The 24,016-nt window shown below is 43.7% G+C and overlaps 1 protein-coding gene across 20 annotated transcripts in view; it reads right to left on the reverse strand.

The window, feature by feature from the left end:
• Positions 1-16,849, reverse strand: part of MAP7D2 (MAP7 domain containing 2) — a 108,522-nt gene extending 91,673 nt beyond the window's left edge. For 9 of the 20 annotated variants that reach the window (XM_025438307.3, XM_025438293.3, XM_025438283.3 and 6 more), the window contains exon 1: positions 16,687-16,848. In XM_025438307.3, coding sequence (XP_025294092.1) covers positions 16,687-16,816 — 130 coding nt within the window. In that variant the 5' untranslated portion in view covers positions 16,817-16,848. Of the gene's footprint in view, positions 1-16,458; positions 16,578-16,686 lie in introns of those variants that run through there. The other 11 variants (XM_025438240.3, XM_025438226.3, XM_025438222.3 and 8 more) reach the window with 3 other exon arrangements.
• Positions 16,850-24,016: the final 7,167 nt, after the last annotated feature.

Consider the following 24,016-nt stretch of genomic DNA (forward strand, 5'->3'; position numbering starts at 1 on the left):
CACGCTGTCACATATTACAGAATTTTCTTCTTTTTTAAAGCTAGATAACATTTTATTGTATGTATATACATTTTCTTTATCCATTCATTCGTATATAGACATTTATTAGGTCATTTCCACATATTAGCTGTTGTGAAGAGTGTTAATATCCCTGAGATCCTGATTTTAATTCTTTTGGATATATACTCAGAAGGAGAATTGCTGGATCATATGGTATAGTACTATTTTTACTTTTTCTTTTTTGAGGAAACTTCATACTGTTTTCCACAGCAGTTGCACCAGTTTGCATTCTCACTAAGAGTGCACAAGGGTTCCAATTTCTCCACATCCTCACCAGCATTTGTTTCTCTTGTTTTCTGATAATTGCTATTCTAACAGATATGAGGTAATATCTCATCAGTAAATTCTTAACTGAAGAAAGAGGTAAAAAGGCTACATAATGGGTAATTTGTACAAAAAGTCAGAGAAAGGAGACACCAATGTCACAGGAGTAAACACCAAACAAAAAGTCATGTAAGGAAGGCTTAGGGAACTGGGCCCTAGGTCTCTTTATGGAGACTGGGAGATTTTACCAAAAGGATGCTGAGTGGTTGTTCTTCCTGTCCACAAAGGGCAAAGCAAGAGGAGAGGCATTTCGAGGAGAGATGTCTATATGAACATAAAGGACTTCTTGACCTAGGAGTAAGGGGTGTCTCTCCAGCCTCAGAGAATGTGGAGTAAAAATCCGCTGTCCTGGAAAAAATTAACATGCACCTGCTTACAGGGGGCATCACTCCATGTTCTCCCTTGAGATCCCCTCCAGACCTAGAGTTAACAGAGAGGAACTCCAAAAGGCCAGGCCCTTGGTCTGAGTATGGGAGGGTCAGTTCTCAGCAGGAATGCAGCCACATGACTTTTCCACAATTTGAATACACCAGGCAGAGAGCAGAGGACATCCAGGAAGTCACTGGGACTCCATAAACATAGCCAGAGCTCCGTTCAGGCTATCCCAATCCTCCTGGGGTGCGTGTGTCAGCTGCACCACCTAAGGCCCAGGCATGCCTTGATTCTGGCATGGCTAGCTTATTTGCTGATCAGCCTGTGAATCACATGTGTACTTATTCAAATCACTAAAGCTGTGACATTGTCAGTATGTTTCAACAGGGACCAATAACCCCAGCATAGGCCCAACACAGTAACTTCTACCCTGAGCTAGAATTTTTCTCAAAAGACCAATTCCTTTTTTTTTTGTATATTTTTTATTGGAGTTCGATTTGCCAACATATAGTATAACACCCAGTGCTCATCCTGTCAAGTGCCCTCATCAGTGCCCATCACCCAGTCACCCTGTCCCTCCGCCCACCTCCCCTTCCACTATCCCTTGTTTGTTTCCCAGAGTTAGGAGTCTCTCATGTTCTGAAAAGACCAACCCCTTTGTGATCTAAATACTGACCAGCCAGGTCTTCGCAGTGACAGAGAAGTTTTCTTATGAGGGCCAAAGAAATCCTCTGTCACATCAGTGGAAAGGTGTCTCTCACACACACCACACCCCAGAGGGTCAAAGTAATGCCAAGCTGCAGGAATGCTGCCAACACGTCGGTGACCTGGAAAGATAAGACTGAGTCCCTGAAACCTTATAGCCCTCATGAAACCAGGGGTGTGCCCAGCAAAATAAACTGGGAACAAACAAGAACAGGAGAGTAGTTACATTAGGATGTTCCCAAAGGAATCCACAATCCTGTGTACATTTTGTCTAATACTAATCTCTCCTTCCAGGTTTATCTCCCTAGTGTCAAAGCACTTGCACCCACCACTCTGTCCAGAGGCATCAGAAATTCTTTTCTACTCTGGCTTCACTTTCCTCAGAAATTCTAGCCTCAAGTCTTCAAGGTGGGTTTAAGTCTACACACACTACATTCCTTCAGATCAAGAAGCCCCACTCACCTTCCAGTCCTTCCTTCTGCAAGCCAGAAGCTGCAGTGTATTGCTGTACTAGAGCAGAATCCAGGGAAAAGGAAAACTTCAGCCACTCCAAAAGGTCCAAGATCAGATTCCCCAGAAGACTGCTTGCTGGAACTGCATTCCCCTCTAATTTACATATAAGGTGAAGTCATTTCCAACCAACGCCCTCAGGAGTTGAGGCCCACATCTCCTTCTATGGCATTACTCACTTATAGATTAACTATCTTGGGAAAGACAACAGCATGCAAAAGCTAGAAACCAGGTTATTTGCTCTGGTCCTACTTTTTATTTGGGAGAAACCCTACTTCAAGCCAGAGATGGGACTATACACACAGCCTTTTATTTACATCTTTAGCTCTGCTCACTTCTCTATTAAAAAAATGCCCTCAGTCATTACTTACCATCCAAGGAGCATTTACTGAACCAGCTACGACCTGTTGCATGAAGGATATATGGTTTGGTCAAGACAGAAACATGTAAACAAATATTTATAATACTGGTAAGTTGCAATAAAGTTATATATATCAGAGCAAAGTAGGACATACTGCCTGGAGGTGGTAGTTGTCGATGTACCCCACATTCCCATCAGAATGGCTAAAATTAAAAAGACTGAGAATACCAAGTGCTGACAAAGATGCGGAGGAACTGAAACTCTGATGCTTTCCTGATGAGAATGCAAAACAGTACAGACATGTGGTAGGCAGAATAATATCCTCCCCCTCATCCCTGCTGAGATGTCCATGTTCTAATCCCTGGAATCTGTGAAAATGTTACCTTATGTGACGAAAAGGCCTTTGCAGATGTGACTAAATTAAGGCTCTTGCGATGGGGAGATTATCGAGGATTTTTCAAGCAGGCCCAATGCAATCACGGGGGAGTGAGGGTTAGAGATGTGACAAGGGAACCAGAAGCTGGAGAGAGAGATACTGGAAGATACTGCTATCCTGCTGGCCTTAACAATAGAGGAAGGAGTCATGAGGCAAAGAATGCAAGCAGCCTCTAGACGCTGGATGGAGAAGGCAAGGAAATGGGTTCTCACCTTGCAGCTTCCAGAAAGGTTCTACTGACACATATTTTAGGACTTCTGACTTACAATAATTATAAGATAATAAATTCATGTTGCTACAAGCCATTAAATTTGTGGTGATTTGTTATAACCACAATGGGAAACTGCTTCCAATTATTTGGAAAACAGTTTGGCACTATCTGCTAAAGCTGAACATATGTCTACCTTATGACCCAGCAATTCCACTTCTAGGCATTTAAACAATAGAAATGCATTTGCATAGGCACCAAGAGATGTATACAAGGATACTCATAGTAGTTTTAGTCAAGAGAATAAGAAGCTGGAAATAACCCATGTGTCCATTAGCAAAATAATGGATAAACAAACTATAGTAATAGTCACACAATATAATACTACTCAGAAATAAAAAGAAATGAACTGCATGGGTGAATCTTATAATAGTGGAAAAAAAAACAAGCACAAAAAAGTATATACTTGATGAAAAGGTTCTGGAAATGGATGGCAGTGATGAATGCACAACAATGTAAATGTCCTTAATGCCAATGAACTTAAAAACTGCTAAAATAGTTTGAAGTTACATATATTTATTTTGCCACAGTAAAAATGGGCATGCTGTGTGAATCCATTTTAATAAAGTTCAAAAACAAACAAAACTAAACCACAGGGGGAAAAGGTGAGAGGGTGTCTGGGTGGCTCTGTCAGTTAAACGTCTGACTCACGATTTCGGCTCAGGTTTTGACCTCATGGGTGGTGAGATCAAACCCTGTAAAGAGCTCCATGCTCAGCGTGGAGTATGCTTCAGTTTCTCTCTCTCTCTCCCTCTGCTCCTCCCCTCCGTATGCACGTTCTCTCTCTCTCTCTTAAAGAAATAAATTTTCAAAAAAAAAAAAAAGGTGAGAACAATGGTTCCCTTTGGGGGCCACTGTCTAGGAGGAGACATGAGGAAGTTTTCTGGGTGCTGGAAATGTTTTTTGATCTGAGTGTTGGTTATATGTTCATAAGTAAACATTCATCATATTGTGTGCTTAAGATCTGTGTACTTTAGTTTCCAAATGCCAACCTCAAGTTTATTTGCACATGATCTGATTTAACTGCACTAACATTATCAACACCGAAATGGAAACGGAGGAGAAAAGAAAACTTCACCAAAAGTGTGTGGTTAGAGAAGGCTTCAGGAAAGAGGTGAGATGTGAGACAAGTACTAAAAGACAAGCATGGCAGATACAAAGAGGAAGGGAATTCTGGGCACAGGGAAGAGCAGGCCCATGGGCAGTGAGGTACAAGTGAGAGCAGAGTGTGCTGGATGCTACAAGCTGCAAGGGTCAAAGGCCAGAGAGAGGGGGCTGAAAGGGGAAGTAGGAGCCCCATCTCAATATGCCTGCCCTATCAGCAGTTTATTTTTTTAAAGATTTTATTTATTTATGAATAAGAGGCACAGAGAGAGAGGCAGAGACATAGACAGAGGGAGAAGCAGGCTCCTCATAGGGAGCCCGATGTGGGGACTTGATCCCCAGATCCAGGATCATTCCCTGAGCTGGAGGCAGATGCTCAACCACTGAGCTACCCAGGCATCCCCTATCAGCAGTTTAGACTGTACTCATACTGGGCAGATGTCAGAAGAGGTTAAGTAAGAGAGTGACAAGATGGATCCATGACAAAGGGGTGACCTAGGTGGAGGGACTAAGACCTCTAAGGCTCTTGTAATAATGGTCAGGCCCCAGATGACAGGTCTAATTCAGACAACAGAGATAGGGTCATAAGAGATGAAGGAGGTAGAAGTCCTGACTTGGTTGGGAAAGGGGAAGGTTGGTAAGTCTGTTGGCTCCAAGCCTACTTGGCTAGTGATCCCCACAACAAAAGAGTGAAGACAAACCTACCCTTCTTCCCCCTGCTTCCTGAGCCGGCAGTGGAAGATCATAGTATCTCAAGAGTTGGAAAGCACCAGTCAAATTTCCTAGTGTACCATCTTATAGACAAGCAACTGAGTTCTTTTCATGGGCCAACACCTGTGGCCATAGTGTGTAAGGAACAAGCTGGAAGAAGAGAGCTGAGGCTTATCTACTTTAGTGAGTATGTCCTAGAGAAGAAGGAACATGACTCATTCAGTTATGGTGCCCAATGTCCCCAAATGCCCTCACTAACCTCACCTTCCGCCATGGGGTTCTCTGGCCTAGGCCTATGGTCTCAGTCCCTGCCAGTCTCTCACTGGGAAAGTTCTCCTCGCAGGCCACCCAAATCCTGTACAGCTAATGGTTTCATCCAATGGTTTCATAATGCCTTGTAAATCAATCCAATTTATCTTCAAACCAATTTGTATAGCCAAAACTGAGGCAGGGACAAAGAAGAGTTAGCTGACCAGGGGTGCTCCAGAGCCACCAGGAGCCAGAAATAAGTCTTGGGTGCTAGATTCCATCATGGCCCTACAGATCTGATATGAACCTCAGGAGGTAACTTCTGGGTTCTATACTTGATAGCCTGTGCACATCTGAGAGTGACTGAATAACAAGGGCCAAATACTGGAGCTTGTAGAAGAGACACCAAAACAAGATGGGTTTGAAGTAACTTGTCTAAGGCCTGAAACTTATTCTTTATTTCTGATCTTCATCTGTTAAGGTTAGTTGACATTTAGTTAACTACACAGTCCAATTCAGGAGCCACTACAACATGTGACTATTTTACTTTAAATTATCTTAAATCAAATAATTAAAATTATTATTTAAAACTATTAAAAACTCAGTTCCTCAGTGCTCCATAGCCACATGGTGGCTGGTGGCTACCATGTGGAATAGACATAAGACATCTCAATCCTCATGGAAAGTTCTATTAGTCCTGGTCCTTGCATGTGGTACCTCCTGCTTGAATTGGCCTGATTATAAGAGGCATGTACTCTAGGGGCACCTGGGTGGCAGAGGTGGTTAAGCATCTGACTCTTGGTTTTGGCTCACATTGTGATCTCAGGGTCATAAGACCGAGCCCTGCATCAGGCTCCACACTCAGTGCAGAGTCTGGTTAGGGCTCTCTCTCCCTCTGTCCTTCTCCCCCAGCACACTCACATGTTCCCGCTCCCTCTAAAGTAAATAAATACATTTTAAAAAAAAGAAGTGTTCACTCTGAAATCATCTTTACATGCCGAAGTGCCAAGAATCCTTTTAATTTTTAACTAATAAAGATGAAATCATGTACCACAAAGGACCTTCAGCAATCGTTAATAGACAGGCATCAAGTCTTCTGGGGTCCCTCAGTCAAAAGAGAGAGAAAATAAAAGACAACTAAGAGAAATGAAAGCTAACAGGATAGAGTGAAACAGTCCACATTCTGCTTTCTTGACCATTCTGCTATAAAAAGAGCTAATCTCATCCCAGAAGATCAGGCATGTGTGGAAATTAATGGACCATTAATAAGAAGCAATTATTCTTTAGAAATAATTTATGATGGACAAAAACAAAATCAAGTGAAGTAGAAATTTAGGTGAGTGGGGAAGGGGAAAAAGGAGAGCAGAAACATGTCTTGTAGTAAGAAAACCGCAATTAGAATTAGTAATTTTTAAAAGAAAATTTGAAGATGTAACTAAAACAGCTTAAATAATACTGGTTACCTAATGAAAATGATCATTTAAGTTTTGTTCATAATACATATCTCTAGTGGGGGGAAATTATCCAAGTGGAAGGAAAGCTATCATAATATTTCACCACCAACTTGTAGCCCTTGACTAGTGTTCCAGACAACCCACACAATTAAGGTAGAAAAGAGCAAAAACTCTTAAGAGGCGATACCACTCCCATGCATAAGGACAGTTCCCACTCTGGTAAGGGGAAAGTGCACCTAGGTACTCAGGGACTAGAATAGGAATCTTGGGTAGGGGAGCATATGGTTAAAAAAATAAGCACATGAGAATCCTATTTTGTCCAGTTTACAATTCAGATGGTTAGTTCAAGTTAAGGGCACATATTAAGGTGTTGTTTTGAAATAGGGACAAAAAGTACTGTTTAATTAAGGGCTTTAAGTGCCTGGTAAAAGACCCAAGCTACAGGAACACTTCCTGCTCTGTATTTATTAATTTCAGGCATTCCTTTATGCCCTCCTTCTGCTTATATAAAATAGAGTAGAAATAAATATGAGAAGTGAGAAAGAGAAAAACAAAAGACAGAAAAACAGAGCTAAGAAGGAAATTAAGCTTACCACACCAACCCAGGTTCCACACTGGTGGATTTGCTAAACCAACAGTTAATTTTTTAAAAAAGATTGATTGATTGATTGATTGATTGAGAGAGAAAGAGAGAGAACATGAGAACAAGAATGTGAGTGGGGAGAGGGGCAGAGGGAGACATAGAATCCTCAAGCAGACTCCCCACTGAACAAGAAGCCCGACACAGGGCTCTATCCCAGGACCCCGAGATCATGACCTGAGCCAAAATTCAGAGTAGACCACTTCACTGACTGAGCCACCCAGGCTCCCCAACCAATAGTTAATTCTTAAATATTTGGTGTCAAAGACTGAGAAAGACCAACTTCTTAGGAGGAAGATAACTTGGTTTGGTCAGGGACTTGTCCTGCAGGCCCTGAAAGTGAGTGCTGGCTAACTGGCCCTGCCCAAGTAAGTCCCTTGATAGCCAGTGCCAGCTCTCTCATATAATCAAATCCAGGACACAGGAGGTGGGAACAATCTGTGAATTCACTGGAACTGCCCAGTAATGTGGTCCCCAGAGTTTGTCCTGTCAACCAATTAGGAACTTGTTGATCATAATGAGTAAGTGGCTTCTGTAAACAGGCAGTCGGGAAGATACAATACCAACTCTGGGAGAGGAGGGGAAAATGCCCAGATCTGACTTCACAGAGCCCATCCCAACCCGGCTTACCAGATCCCACTCAGTACAGAGGATTCCCATTGAACCCCAACACTGAACTTGGAAGATCCTAAGCTGGTTAATATTGCTGTCTCCTCCCATCTTTCTATCAATATTATACCATGCTTTCCATTGATAAAAGCTCAACAATTACCACAAAGTCAAGCCCACCCTCTTTTCACAACCTGTCAGGTCACCAAGACAACATTCTGTGGGAGGACCTTACCACTTGGCCATGCTGGGAAGAGCCAATACAGCTTCTCCTTTCAAGCACCTGGGGAGTAAGCCTATTTTGCCTTATTGTAGGGAAGACCACTTTATCAAAGCATCTTTCCATTTCCACTATGCCTACCCGCATTGGACTGAATACCACAGCACACATTCATACCACTCTCAACAGCACTCAATACCACTGTGCCCTATGTGACCATGGTGCCATTTCTAGACCAAAAGAACTGTCTGCCAAGATGGAAATGCTCTAGATCAGTGAGTGCTGTCCAATATGGTAGCCACTAGTCACAGTTGGCTCCTGAGCACTTGAAATGTAACCAGTCGAAATGGAGATGTGCTGAAATTATAAAATATATACTGGTTTTGGAAGACTCAGTGCAAAAAATACATTGTGAGAGCTCTTATTTAATGATCCTTTATACTAATTACATGTTGAAATGATAATATTCTGGGTATACTGGGTTAAATAAATTGTATTATATTAATTTCACCTTTTTGTTTTTTACTTTTTTAAATGTACCTGTTAGAAAATTTAGAATTATATGTATGGCTAACATTCTATTTGTATTAGCCAGCATCAACCTATATTATTACTCAGTACTTTTCTTTAAATTGAGTTCATTTTCTACTCATTCTGAAAATATTCATGAAGTTAAAGTTTGATGTACTAGTTGTATTTTTATAATACAATTTAAAAATCTACACACCTATTAACCTAAAATTGAAAAAATAAATTTGTCCACATGTAACCTAAAACCCTTTTGTGTACCACACCCTTTGGGAAATGCTGGCCCAGGGCACAGCTACTCAGATTGTGGCCTGTGAACACGTACCAGTCTCCTTACTGTTCATTATCATTCACAATAGGGATATAAATTGAGAGCTTGCATTTAGAAACACAGGAATTTGACAGAGTAATCTAATATCCACTGATATCTTAGAATCTAGTAACTAATCTAATACTTCAAAATCAGGAGTTATATTTTCCATGTCTTTTACATTTTATTTCTTCAGTAAGTTTTTTTTTAATTCTATTTTACCAAGATATCATATTGGTCAACAACAGACTGGAAGTTAGGGGAAAAAAATGGTCACCAGAATTAGTTTGAGAAACACTGGCTTAGAGTATAAAAGAATCTTCCATGCCCCTTCTGGAGTGATGGCCCAAGAACTGCAATCCTCAGTCATACTCAATAGTGTCCTAAGACAGAAAAGCGTACTAAAGAGATCTTCCAGGGCCCAACAATAAAGGCTGGCACAGAGAGAATAGGAAGTTAATTCCTGGCACACCAGAAATCCTGCTAAATGGAACTTCTCTTTCTCTAAGCATCTTATTTTTAAAGATTTATGCACCTTTTTTAAAAAAAGATTTTATTTATCTATTTGACAGAGAGAGGGGGGAGAAAGGGCACAAGCAGGGGGAGTGGCAGGCAGAGGGAGAGGGAGAAGTAGGCTCCCCACTGAGCAGGGAGCCCAATGCGGAACTCAATCTCAGGACCCTGGGATCATGACCTGAGTCAAATGCAGACACTTAACCACTGAGCCACCCAGGTGCCCTCTAAGCATTTTAATTAATAATTTTTTGCTGTAATTCAATGAAATGTGGGTCCTCATTACCTTTGGGGAGAAAAACTGTGTACTGAGAAAAAGGCACACAAAATCCTTATAAAATGTGGACCTAAAGTACTGAGCTAGATCTCCAGAGGTGTACAGAAGATGTGGGAGGCGTGGCCCATGTGTGAAAGGAGTTTATTACAATCTATTGGGGAAGGCACAGTAGCAGGAAGGTTAAAAATACTTAACTCTGGAGTCAAACACACTGGTTCGCCACTTACTGTATGGCCTTGAGAAAATTATTTCACCTCTTTTACACTCAACATATCTGTTGCAGGAGAGAATCTCTAAAAAAGGAGATTATTCCTCTACCATTAGGTGCTTGCCACTCCTTACATCAAGAGGTAGAGTCTAGTTCCCCTCCCTTTGAATATGGGCTGGTTTTGTCACTTGCTTTAACCACTGAATGCAAGAAAAGTGACATTCTGGGACTTCCAAGCCTTAAGAGAAATGACAACTCTGCTTCCTCACTATTGAAGCACACCTGCTATGTTGTGAGAAGTCCAAGACAGACTCCCTGTGATTAGATGTCTGGCCCATGACAGGCCATGGTGGACATTATAAACCCATGTGTTCCCAGCCGACTGTGACCCGAGCTGACACCACATGGAATGGAAGAACCACTCAACTGAGCCCACCTAACCCCCAGAATTGTGAGAAATAATAAGTTTGAAATGGTTTGCTACACAGCAATATAGAACTGAAACATCTCTAAAATGAGTATAAAAACAGAAAAAAAAAGTATAAAGAGTGGTTGTGTGAAGTAAAGTAAAATAATGTATGCCAAGTGCTTATAATGGTGCCTGGCACAGAAGTGCTCAATAAGTGGCAGCTGTTACCTTTTGAGGAGCTAAAATGAACACATGTGCAGTGTGTAACTGTAGGCTGTCTGGGAGGTTACATTCAGGTTCTGCTGCCTTGCAGGCCCTGAGCAGCCGAATGCACAGAAGGTGAAAAGGCACAAGGCTTTGTGGTGAAACAAGTATTGGACCTAAAAGATGGAGAGCACAGAATGATGGCTTCTAAACCTCTGATACACAGAGACCCACCCATGGACCGCTGGGCAAGAACAACATGTGTCTGCATTAAAGGCTGAAGACCGGGATCCCTGGGTGGCGCAGCGGTTTGGCGCCTGCCTTCGGCCCAGGGCGCGATCCTGGAGACCCGGGATCGAGTCCCACGTCGGGCCCCTGGTGCATGGAGCCTGCTTCTCCCTCTGTCTGTGTCTCTGCCCCTCTCTCTCTCTCTGTGGCTATCATAAATAAATAAAAATTTTAAATAAAAAAAAAAAAAAAAAAGGCTGAAGACCGCCATGGCAGAAACCCAGAGGTCTCTACAGAGACGAGTAGATCGGTGGCAGCCCGCAAGTGGCTGGAGGGCAGCAAGGGGGGATGGGCAATGATTGCTAATGGGTATGGGGTTTCTCTGTGGAGTGATGAAACTGTTCTAAAATTGACTGTGGTGATGGCTGTACAACTCTGTGAAAATACTGAAAATCACAGAATTGTGCATTTTTTTTATTTTTATTTTTTTATTGGTGTTCAATTTACCAACATACAGAATAACCCCCAGTGCCCGTCACCCAATCACTCCCACCCCCCCGTCCTCCTCCCCTTCTACCACCCCTAGTTCGTTTCCCAGAGTTAGCAGTCTTTACGTTATGTCTCCCTTTCTGATATTTCCCACACATTTCTTCCCCCTTCCCTTATATTCCCTTTCACTATTATTTATATTCCCCACATGAATGAGAACATATAATGTTTGTCCTTCTCCGACTTACTTCACTCAGCCAGAATTGTGCATTTTAAATGGATGAAATGTATAGTATATAAACACTGTCTCACTAAACTTATTACTACATAATAAAGAGGAAGGTAAAAATGAAGAGAGTGGAGATGACAAAGGAGCAGGAAGCACCCCATAGGGTTGTTTGGGGCTAAAAGAGGTCAGTCTATTTGGCATCAAGAGGAAAAGCAGGTATTTTCAGACAGTGAATGAACCCAGTGCTAGCCAGGAGCTGTGTACCCTAGGGATAGACTCTGCAATTCCAAAGGATCATGGGAATTTGGCATCACAGTTGTGTAGCTCACTCATACCTATCTTCCTTTTCCTTAAGATACAACCTGAACTCTGCTAATCACAGAGTTTTAAAAAGAGGAAACTTCCTAGGCAAAAAGGTAGAAAAAATGCTTCCTGACAAAAAAAGCAGATAAAAGCCTATATTCAGACAGACCTCAGAGGTGAATGAGGGGGATCCCGAAGCTTAGGTTGCCCCAGAGCCTCAGAAGCCAATTCACATTTGAAGCGAGTCACCTGAGATGTGAGATAGGCAGTGGGCAATCCCTCCCAGGCCACAGTACCCCAAGAACAGCTACCTCCAACCACAACCACTTCCTTTTTCTGGTACAATTCACTAATGAGAGGTTGGAGGACAGGGCCAGGGAAAGTTTTCAAATCCTTGGACTGCTGCCAGAGCCAATACAGCACACACACAGTCCCCCAAAACCAGGCAGTATCATTGTCAGCATCATACCCATACCGTCCATCCTGGGAGCACTTACCATGCTGGATGCATTCTGACTTATATCCTGTTAAATCCTCCCAACAAGGCCTACCAGACTGTGCACCAACATCCCCATCTCTTGCCTGCTCAAATCAACCCTGCAAATCCTTGTTTATAAACAGATTCAGGGGCACCTGAGTGGCTCAGTGGTTGAGTGCCTGCCTTCAGCTCAGGTCATGATCCCGGGATCCAGTCTTGCATCAGGGTCCCCACAGGGAGCCTGCTCCTCCCTCTGCCTATGTCTCTGCCTCTTTCTGTGTCTCTCATGAATAAAAAAATAAAATCTTAAAAATAAAATCTTTTTTTAAAAAAAGATTCAATCCATATAATTCCAACAAAAGATGAGAGATGTTCTTTTAAAAAACAAACTATTCCAGAAGATGGGGCATCTGACTAAGGGGAAAACATCTTTTAATCTTGGAGAGGAAGAAGGGTTAGAAATAGAAATGATAGACTTTGACAATTTGCGTCACCAAGGTTGGGACATCAGAAGAGAAAACGCAAAGAGTCAGGCAGACTTTCAGCAGTTTACCCTGAAGGTCCTGCCAAGTCCAAGTCCTATAATGTCATAACTAAACAAGGTCAGAAGTCCCAGACCAAACACAACTTTGGGTCTTTCCATCCTGATCCATGAGTCCTTCCTAATGCCAAGGGGACCTGACATGTTAATACACATGTACAAAGTCAACTTGCTCTTCTTAGGTCTAAGCAGTTTTAGAATTAGAGTGTTCAGGCTGCCAGGCTGGCTTAGTTGGTGGAGCATGCAATTGTTGGTCTCAGGGTTGTGAGTTCAAGTCCAATTGGATATGGAGATTATGTAAAAAATCTTTTAAAAAAAAGAAAGTGTGGGAATCCCTGGGTGGCTCAGCGGTTTAGCACCACCTTCAGCCCAGGGTGTGATCCTGGAGACCCAGGATCGAGTCCCATGTCAGGATCCCTGTGTGGAGCCTGCTTCTCCCTCTGCCTGTGTCTCTGCCTCTCTCTCTCTGTCTTTCATGAATAAATAAATAAATAAATAAATAAATCTTAAAAAAAGAAATTGTTCAAGAATAGTCTTAAATACAACTTTGAGAAAGGATGTAGAATACTGGTTTCTTGAGGATCTACTCTCAGCCTTTCCTACTCAGCCCCATCCTACTCTGGCCCCTGGGGGAGGGTCCCGTGAACTTCCAGTTTGCACCACTTTCTCCTGATCTAGGGCAGGGGATGGAAGATTTCCAAGTGGAAGGACAACAGGGAACCTTACCTTTCCTCAAAGCAATTCTCTCCTTACTATGGAACAATGGGCAAATGAATTCAATTCAATAAACAACATTTGCCCACTGAATGCACCAGAAAAGTCAACAGGGGGATCCCTGGGTGGCGCAGCAGTTTAGCGCCTGCCTTTGGCCCAGGGCGCGATCCTGGAGACCCAGGATTGAATCCCACGTCGAGCTCCCTGCATGGAGCCTGCTTCTCCCTCTGCCTATGTCTCAGCCTCTCTCTCTCTCTCTCTCTCTCTCTCTCTCTCTCTCTGTGACTATCATGAATAAATAAATAAAATCTTTAAAAAAAAAGTCAACAGGTCTTAGGAAACACGCTTTGTAATTCCAATTTCGTGTAATCATGAACTCCACCAACACACAACTTTAATCCAACTCATGAATATTTACTGAGCGTTCCATTCAGTATAGCTGCTCCCAGCATAATGCAACTGTTAAACATCAGTTATAGACTTAGTATGTGCAGAAACTCTGAGGAGTAATATGACCACGCAGCCACCCTCGGTACCAGGTGGCACTGAGAGAGGCACCTATAACCTAGACCCAGGCCTTGTTCTCACGTCAATGCTATAATTGGAAGTAACCGCTAATCAGCTTGAGCACTTACCATGTGTCAGGCACAGCTTTACGGATACTAATTCCTTCATCCTCAAAGCAGTGCTTCTATCTCCCCATGTTGTTCTTTGAGAAAACTGAAGCTCAAGATGTCAAATAACTTCCCTGAGAAAGTGGTGTGGTGGCATTCACATCCAGGCATTCTGGCCCTCAATCTACTCAGCTTCAGCAGCAGCAGTAGCCACCAGCACAGGGTCCAGCTTACAGTGGGCACTCAAAGAACGCCTGCTGAGAGGAGCTGGAAGGTTAATGTAACAGGCAGAATAAGAGTGCTTCCCTGGAGGTGCTGTAGGCACAGACAAGAGGAAGTTCCTTAATTCTGACTGACAGGAGCCCTAGAGGGAGTGAATCCTGGAAAGGAAAAAGGGAAGAAGGGGGCATTTCAGGCTGAGGGAAGCACAGGACCTGTATGACACTGAGGTAGCCTGACAGTTGAGATCCAGTGATTCTTTGCTGGCTAAAGAAATCAAAGCAGATTCAAGCAACAGGCACTTGCTCATCATTAGTTATATGGTGCATATAACAAAGCATTAGAAAGAACCATACATTTGCTAATTTCCATGCTGGGGGTAAATAAAAGGAAAGATAAAAAAGCATCACTGGTGAGTAATGGGAACGTGCATAAGATTTCAAGATTGGAAGAACCTTCTGTTAAAGGAAACCACAAGAGGTATTCCCTCACCACCTTCTACAGAGCTCCTAGGAAAACCACTCATAAACTCATATCCCCCAGATGTGCAGGATGAATGTTATTAGGGATGGATCCAAAATGATAAGGCCTCTAGGCAACCAAGAATGATCAGCATCCAGGATGGATAATAAAACTACAATAATCCCAATTTTACTGAGGATGACATTATTTTTCTAAGTATCTACCTTACTAGCCTTCAAAAGAACAAACCATGGTATTACCTGGCACCTAAATTGAACACTCCAATTTTTCCACACCAACTGTAACGCATCCAACTGTAATATTTTAAACCTTCATACGTCTTTTTATGGTTTCGATATCAAATAAAGGAAAACAGCTTTAAGCTAATTTTAATATCAGTGGAGAGTGCATTAAGTGGTTCTACAAAGTTTCCTACTAGGACTTAATAAGAATGCCCCTTTATTAAATTCTTTCAAAGAAATTTAAATCCCACAAATTGCAAGCCTTACCATACAGCCCGTCTCTACCTTTAAGACATGGAAATAGCCTATTATTTAGACTCTCAAATAAAACTGTAAACTTCAACAACCTTTCCAATATTTTCTCCTGCTAGGTCTCCCTCCCCTAAGGCTGATTCTGATGGGTGGGTGGGTGGGTGGGTGGTGGGTTCTGGGTTCTTCCCTAGCAGACGTATCTGAGTTTCTCAAATTAAGCAAAAAGAATGAAAACAGAAGTATACATATTTATAGAATTTACATCACTAACCTGTGATATTTGTTAAATTCTGCCTTAAAAACTGCACCAAGAAAAACACAAATTGGGAAAAGACTTAAGCCACCTCCTCCTATGAACGATGCAAATGAAGGCCCAATCAGAAAATACCTCCCATCCACCATGAAAAACATGTTTCAAATGATTAAAGCGCATTTCCTTTCACTTCTTTCCCTTCCTTGGTTCACCTCATATACAATATCCATATCTTCACTATTTGATAATTCTTTGAATCATATACTTAAGACCTGTGCGCATCTGTCGTATGCATGTGATACTACAGTAAAAAAATGTTTTAAAAATAGGTCACATTAACTTAAAAAAAAAAAAGGTGTTGCCTGGAAAAACAGCATGAAATCGGTTTCCCCGCGGCTTGCACCCCCGCACTACCTGCAGCCACTTTACAGAACGTCAAAGACGTGAGACTTGCTTATCTAAAATTCTGCCAAATGTCCTCAAAATCCCCCCCTGCTTTGCTCATTTTTGAGCAGCCCGTCCGGGGACCAGCCCTCCACAGCCCCTAGCAGTTGCAGCCTCGCGGGCTGGGAGACATAGCGGTCGCGCTGCCACTTGAAGGGGCCTACGGCCCCACCAGACCCCTGGGCAACGCGCACGAGGCCTGCGGGTGGCAGGGGAACTCCGCGGGGGGCTCGCACCAGGCCGCCCAGGCGGCGCTCCACCCGCCCCTGCCAGTGGGTGACGTGCCGGATCTGCCCCCGGGATGCCGCGAAGCACGAAGCCGGGCCACCTATGGGGCAGGCTGCAGCTGCCGCTCGCGCGCATTTCCCAAGACGCAGAGTGGGCGAGCGCGCAGGCTCCGGCGACCCCCTAGAGCCCTCTCAGCCTCCCCCAGTGCCCCTCACCACCGTGGGCCCAGGCTCCCCACACCAAACACACCTGCCACCCACCCTAGGCCACCCCCAAGTGCACCCACTCACTCAAGCCACCTGAGAAGGGCCCCTGCCACCCGCACCGCGAGCGACGCGGCCCCGGATACGGCGCCCAGTCGACCCCGGGCGGGGAGAAGGGCGCTTAGACCAGCACCGCGCTGCGTCCCCGCCCCGCGCGCTCCAGAGCCGCTGCCCTGCGCGGCCCACGGCGGGGCCGCCCCGCCCCCCGGGGCGACCTGAAGCCCCCAAGCGCCCGCCGCACCCCGGGGGCCCCACCTGAAGGTCGGTGGTTGGGCGGCGAGGTCCGCACCGCGCCTGACTCGGCCATCTTCCCGGGAAGCGGGGGTCCCCGTGCAGCCCCCTCGGTCCCGGTCCCAGCCCCGCCGCCGCCGCCGCCGCGCTCCATCGGGACGCGCCGGCTGCACAGGCGCACTGCCGGAGCCGCCGCGCCGCACCGGACCCGCGCGCACCCGCACGCGCACGCGTCCTCCTCACACAGCGTGCGCACACGGCGTGCACGTGCGAAGTGCGCACCAGTTCTCACGCCGCGCACGCGCACGCGCACCGCGCGCACACGCGAGGGGCACACCGGCCCTCACAGGGCACGGGGCACGCGGCGTGTACATGCGGCGTGCGCACCACTTCTCACAGCACGCATACAAACCGCGCGCACTTTCGGCGTGCACACCGGTCCTCGCACAGCGCAGAAGCACACATGGCGTGTACACAGTTCCTCATACACTGCTTACATGTGGTGTGCACACGCCAGTGTAAATGCACCTCCCCATACAGTGCGCACACTCAAAGCGTTGTACACACAGGATGCACATTCTCACAGTGTGCGCGCATCCTCAGAGTAACCACAGTGCACGCGTGCTCACCCAGCATGTACACGTTCTCCCACACCGTGGACACACGTCGTCACACAGCCTTCGGACATTCACGCACGCTAGGCGTCCACACACATACACACTGCGGACTGCAGCCCTGGAAACAGTTCCTGGCTAGGGCCTCAGGCAGGTGCCACTAGTGTGGACGCCCACGGACCCTCCCACCTAACGCATTTAGGTTCCAGTCCTCAAGGTGCGCGGGCGGCCGGTGCTAGGTTCTTCCTCAGCCCAGCCAAGGCGTGCGGCCACCCAGGGCAGGGCCACAGTAGCGTGCTGCTCAGCCTGCAAGGCAGGGCAGGGGCATGTAGTCTGGGGACCTAGGCGTTCCAACCATGCCCTCACTCCCTGGCGGATTCCACCCACAGCTACTCGATGGTTCCTTGTTTCCTCGGGAGAAAATACTGCCCAGTTGAGAAATCTCTGCGAGGACCACCTCTCTGGGAAGACACGCAAGGAACTATTAAAGGTGTGTAGCCTTAGGAGTAAGAGGTCGGGGAAGGGTGTGTGTGTGTAATGGTGGTGATGGGATTCTCCTGGACATCCTTTTACCCCTGCCATGAGCATTTATCACTTTTTAAAAAAAACATACAAATTGAAAAAGATATCTTTGCATACATAGTGCTAGTTCAAACTTCCAGGTGTTTACCCAGGTATAGCCTGCCAAGTGATAACTGATCGCAGGGGGGCCCCAGGCTGCACATTTCTCTGTTGGACAGTGACCAGCCCACTGTGGGTTTAACTCCCACCCCTGGGGTAGATAGAAATGCATGGTTAAAAAACCAAATTAAGCTGAATAAGAGTACAAGGTTTCTACTGGAGATAATAAAAGCATTCTAGAATCAGATTATGTGATGGTTGGCTCCATGAGTTTACTGAAAACCATTAAATTGTACATTTTAAATGGGTAAACTCTATAGTATCTAAATTATACAATCTTTTAAAAACCCACCAAGCTCAAACCCTCAGGAACCGGCACCTGAATTAGTAGTGAAAAGCCTGGAGAGTCTCTTTGTGGCACAAAAACATGATGGACGTGTTGGTGACACTCCCAAAGGTGTGTCAGGAATAGGGCACGGCTATGGTGAGAAAGCCAGAAAGGGACTTTAGACACAAATGAGCAGGAAAGCAGGCAAGTGGGGACTGGTCCCTTGGCTGTAAAGAAAAGTTTCTAGGACACCTGAGTGGCTCAGTGGTTGAGCGCCTGCCTTCAGCTCAGGGCCTGATTCCCAGGATCGGGGATCGAGTCCCACATCCGCTCCCTGCACGGACCCTGCTTCTCCCTCTGCCTGTGTCTGTCTCTCTCATGAATAAATAAATCTTAAAAAAAAATTTCCTAACCCAAGTAAGATTGAGCCACCTTAATAAAGGTATGGGTGCTGTCTTCACTCCACCCCTCCTTCTTACAGAACTTGGGTAGGAGTTCATAATTCTTTTTTTCTAAAAAAGATTTTATTTATTCTTGAAAGACAAAGAAACACACACACACACACAGGCAGAGGGAGAAGCAGGCTCCATGCAGGGAGCCCGATGTGGGACTCGATCCCGGGACTCCAGGATCACGCTCTGGGCTGAAGGCAGTAACTAAGCTGCTGAGCCACCCAGGGATCCCCAATTCATCCAACTCTTGAGCTCTGGTCTTGCTGACATGCCAGAACACCCCACCCTAGTTTTATTCTTTTTTTTTCTATTTTTACTTTCTATTCCTACTTCCATTCCTCCAGTCATAGGCACCTCACTGTTTCATTTTTGTACCTCTGTTTTTCGAATACGTAGTGTTGCGAAGATATGCATGGTCTTAATATATATGTAAATAATATTGCTCAATAGCTATCACGGTTTTTCCTTGCTTGGTATCGCTGTCAACATCTATTCATTGCAGCTGTATACAAATCAGAAACAGATCAGTTATTCATTCTGGTTTATTACTCTTCTTTTTTAAAAAAAAGTTATTTTAGAGAGAGAAAGAGCACACGGGTGGTGGGAGAATCCTCAAACAGGCTCCTGGAGGAAGGCAGAGCCAGAGGCAAGGCCCCATCACAGGACCCTCAGATCAGGACCTGCCTGAGTGGAAATCTTGAGTAGGAAGCTTAACCGATGAGCCACCTGGGTGCCTAGCTTTATTCTTCTTAAATTACCTATTCAATCCTTGCCCGTCTTTTTATTGAACTATTTGTCTTTTTTCCGGGTGATTTTCAGGAGTTTCTTTTGCTCTGGATAATTCCTTGGAGGTTTAAGTGTTATAAATTCACACAGTCGATTAACCTTTTCTAAGATTAGCACAAAACTCCTTAACTTTTATGCCCAAATCCATCCATTTATAAAGCTTCTTATATGGCAATAATACCAAACTTACAGAAAAGTTGTGAGTTTGCAAAGGACACTCATATACCCTTTACTCGGATTCACCTATTGTTAACATTTTACCCCATTTATCGTGTTATCTCTTTATCCTCAACTGTTTTTTGAGTTAATTGCATACATGTAAATGACCCTTTATCCCTTAATACTTCAATGTAGATTTCCTTTTTTTTTTTTTTTTTAGTTTTTTAAAGATTTTATTTATTCATGAGAGACGGGGGAGGGGGGAGCAGAGACACAGGCAGAGGGAGAAGCAGGCTCCATGCAGGGAGCCCGACACAGGACTCGATCCCGGGACTCCAGGATCACGCCTTGGGCCGAAGGCAGGCACCAAACCACTGAGCCACCCAGGGATCCCTCAATGTGTATTTCCTAATAAGAATTTTTTTTTTTTAGAATATTCTTTTACAACCATATTAGTTATTAACTTCAGTAAATATAACATGGATACAGTAATTTTACCTAATTGGTTGCCAGGTTCTCCACCGTAGAGGTACTAATAGACAATCTGTGGGGAGGCACTGTAAAGCCATGCAAATATCCTACTCCTTGTCAAAACTTCCTCCTAAGACTTAGCAACCATCCACAATTCTTGATCCTGGTCTTTCCCATGGTTAAAAAAATAAATCAACTTTTCACCTGATGGTTTGTACTTTAGGAGTTTTTTTTTTTTTTTAATGCAGCTTTAAAAGGCCCAATTGTGGGACGTTTATTGCAGCCTTTCAACCCTAGTGGAGATGGGAGTCAAGGGGAAAAGGGATAAATTCAAACCACAACCATCACATAGTTAGAACAAATACAAAGAGCTATTATTTTATATTTCTGACTCCAGGATAGTCTATACCTCTACTCCAAAGCAATTTATTTTCAGTCTATGGTGTGATAGGGATCCTTATTTACTTTTCTCTGTAAAGTGTAGCTTCTCAGCATCATCCATTAAATAATCTGTCCTGGGATGTCTGGATGGCTCAGTGGTTGAGCATCTGCCTTCAGCTCAGGTTGTGATCCTGCAGTCCCAGGATCAAGTCCCACATTGGGCTCCCTGCATGGAGCCTGCTTCTCCCTCTGCCTGTCTCTCATGGAAATAAATTTTTTTGAAAATCCTTTCCCCAAAGATTCCAAAACCACTTTTATCATATACCAAATTGTCATATATACATGGACTGGTTCTGAGCTCTGTTCTGATGTTTTTGTTACTGCATCTATTCATCACTATGGCATTACTTATTACTTGACCAAGAGGTCTGCTTTCCTATTTTTAGAATTCTCAGAAATTCATGACTTCCATATGAACTTATTTTAGAATCAGTTTTTCTACAACTTCCCTCCCATCTATCATGATGGAGTATTATTAAGATTTTATTTATTCATGAGAGAGACAGAGAGAGGCAGACACAGGCAGAGGGAGTAGGCTCCATGCAGGGAGCCTGACGTGAGACTCAATCCTGGGTCTCCAGGATCACACCCTGGGCTGAAGGTGGCGCTCAACCGCTGAGCCACCTGGACTTCATGATGGAGTATTAATTGTAATTATATTGAAATCAGAGGGGCACCTGGGTAGCTCAGTTAAGCGTCTGCCTTCGGCTCAAGTCATGATCGTGGAGTCCTGGGATCGAGCCTCACATCAGGCTCTCTGCTTAGCAAGGAGTCTACTTCTCCCTCTGACTACACCCCCCTCCACCCGCTCATTCTCCTTCTCTCTCTCAAATAAACATCTTTAAAAAAGGAATCACAGATTACTTTGGAGAATTGGCATTTTTATAGTATATCATCTATGAATACAATGTCTATTTAAGTCTAAATTAAAGTTTTAGTTTGCTGGGCTTTTTCCAGTAGATTAACTTCCAAAAAATCTAGTTATACTTGAATGGTTATCTTAAAACCTATTATACCATTTAGTTGTTAGTCTAGTGCAGTTCTCAAATTTTTTGTCTGAGACCCATACCAGCAGAGGTTGGCAAACTATAGCCCATGAATGGGTCAAATGTAGCCTGCCACCTATTTCATATACTCAAGTTTTATTGGAATATAGACACACTCATTTCTGTTACTACAGCCGCTTTTGTGCTACAATGGCAGAACTGAGTAGTTTTAAGAGACCATATGGGCTACAAACCCTAAAATACTATCTGGTCCTTTAAAGTTTGCCAACCCCTACTCTTAACCTAAAAGGGAGACTCCCAAAGAACCTTTCTAATGGTGGTAGATGTTGTTTTCCAAAACTTTTTAAAAAAGTAACCTCTATACCCAACCTGGAGCTCATGACCTCATGACCCCAAGATCGAGAGTGGTACGCTCCTACCTACTGAGCCAGCCAGGAACCCCAGGCATTCCAACTTTTTACTTGATAGCACAAATGTTAATATTGGCAACACTCAGTTTTCCTTGAAATGACAAGTTCACTGATAGGTTATATCCATGAATACTGATGTATTAGAAATTTTTTAAAAATATTTAATTTCAGGGCAGCCCCAGCGGCTCAGTGGTTTAGTGCTGCCTTCAGCCCAGGGCGTGATCCTGGAGTCCCAGGGTCGAGTCCCACGTCAGGTTCCCTGCATAGAGCCTGCTTCTCTCTGCCTCTCTCTCTGTGTGTGTGGGTCTCTCATGAATAAATAAATAAAATCTTTAAAGAAATTTAATTTTAATTCAAAACTAAACCCGATGCTTTAATATATTTCTAATGAAAAGTTAAAAACAAAAAAAAATTAAGTGTTATTGTTTCACATTTTTGCAAATCTCTTTACTGTTTGGCCTAATAGTAGACTCAGATCTGCTTTTGTATTTAATGTGTTATAGTATGTTCTTTTAGTTAAGGCATATGAAGAAAATCTGACCTCAGAGGCATGTAGTTTAGTTGGAAAAGGAAGAAACATTCTCATAGTCTCTTCAGATAATTGTGTACTTTTGATTCCATACCCTATATTGATAATGGTAATGTCTTCAAAGGTTAGCGGCAGTGTGGAATCGAACACTGAATCAATGATCTTTCTATTCTATTACATTAAAATCCACTGATCATTTAGAAAATACTGGTTGATTCAGCTATGAAGATCTTCCAAGTGTCAACACCTTTAAGACACATTAATATGATCACTAATCTCTTGTCTTTACTGTGATAAGATACTAGTTTTTCGAAACTTAATTTTTGCTTGAAAGCTTAAATCTTACCAACACCAACAAGTGTTGCCAGTTGTCTTCCTTGGGGAACAGCCTCATCACATTCATTTTTGAAAAAAATGTTTGACCACAAACCTAGGTTTCAATAACCAGTTTGTCATTGTCCTTTTAAAGGAAAAATAGTGTTCATGAAAAACAGTGGCAAATTCAGCTTGCAACTCAAACACACAAGGGTTTTTCCTTAAAGACAACTGTTATACTTCACAGTATGCCTAAGTGCTTTATTGTAGCACTTCCTACTTTATCACATGCAATATTAAAAAGGTGTGTACTCAAGGGCTGGATTTAATGAGATTAATAATTTTTATTGCTTCTCAGGGGCATTCTTAAGTAGAATTGGCTTTAAAAAAAGATTTTAGAGAGTGCATGCTTGCAAATGAGCACAAGCAGGAGGAGCAGAGGGAGAGAGAGGATGAAGCAGACTTCTTGCTGACCATGAAGCCCAATTGGGGGCAGGGGGCTTGAGCTCAAGACCCAAACTGAAACTAAGAGTCAGAGGTTTAACCAAGTATGTCACCCAGGCGCCCCGTAAGATTGGCTTTTTAGATTGTTTCTATATTTGCTTCTGGTAGATAACCTTTATCAAGTAAACAGAATTCCAATTATTCTTGGATTTCTAAGGGATTTAAAATCATAAATATGCATTGATCCTTATTAAATTTGCAAAAATCCAACTAATTCTATACCTGATACTCCAGTGGATCATAACTGGAATGGAGTATCAGATATAGGGTATTTAACTCAGATTCTGTTCCTACTTTTTTTTTTTTTTAAAGATTTTATTTATTCATGGGAGATACAGAGAGAGGTAGAGACACAGGCAGAGGGATAGAAGCAGGCTCCATACAGAGAGCACGACGTGGGACTTGATCGCGGGCCTCCAGGATCACACCCTGGGCTGAAGGCGGAGCTAAACCACTGAGCCACTGGGACTGCCCTGTCCATACTTTTTGATCTGCCCATTATCAAACTGTAAACTGAACAAAGCCTGGATTTAAACAGAAAAGACAGTTTTAAAAAGTGAGCAGGCTGGGGGAGGGGGGGGAAAAGTGAGCAAGTTGACCAGGATATCTGCTTCATCCATGTATCTCTGCAGAACACAAAATAAGGTCCAGTGAATGTGATTTTGGCAATCTGAGGTCATTCTGGACAACTGATCTACTATTAGAAATATTAGAAAA

The sequence above is a fragment of the Canis lupus genome, chromosome X (genome assembly GCF_003254725.2).
Source record: "Canis lupus dingo isolate Sandy chromosome X, ASM325472v2, whole genome shotgun sequence".
In the NCBI taxonomy this organism is placed as follows: domain Eukaryota; kingdom Metazoa; phylum Chordata; class Mammalia; order Carnivora; family Canidae; genus Canis; species Canis lupus.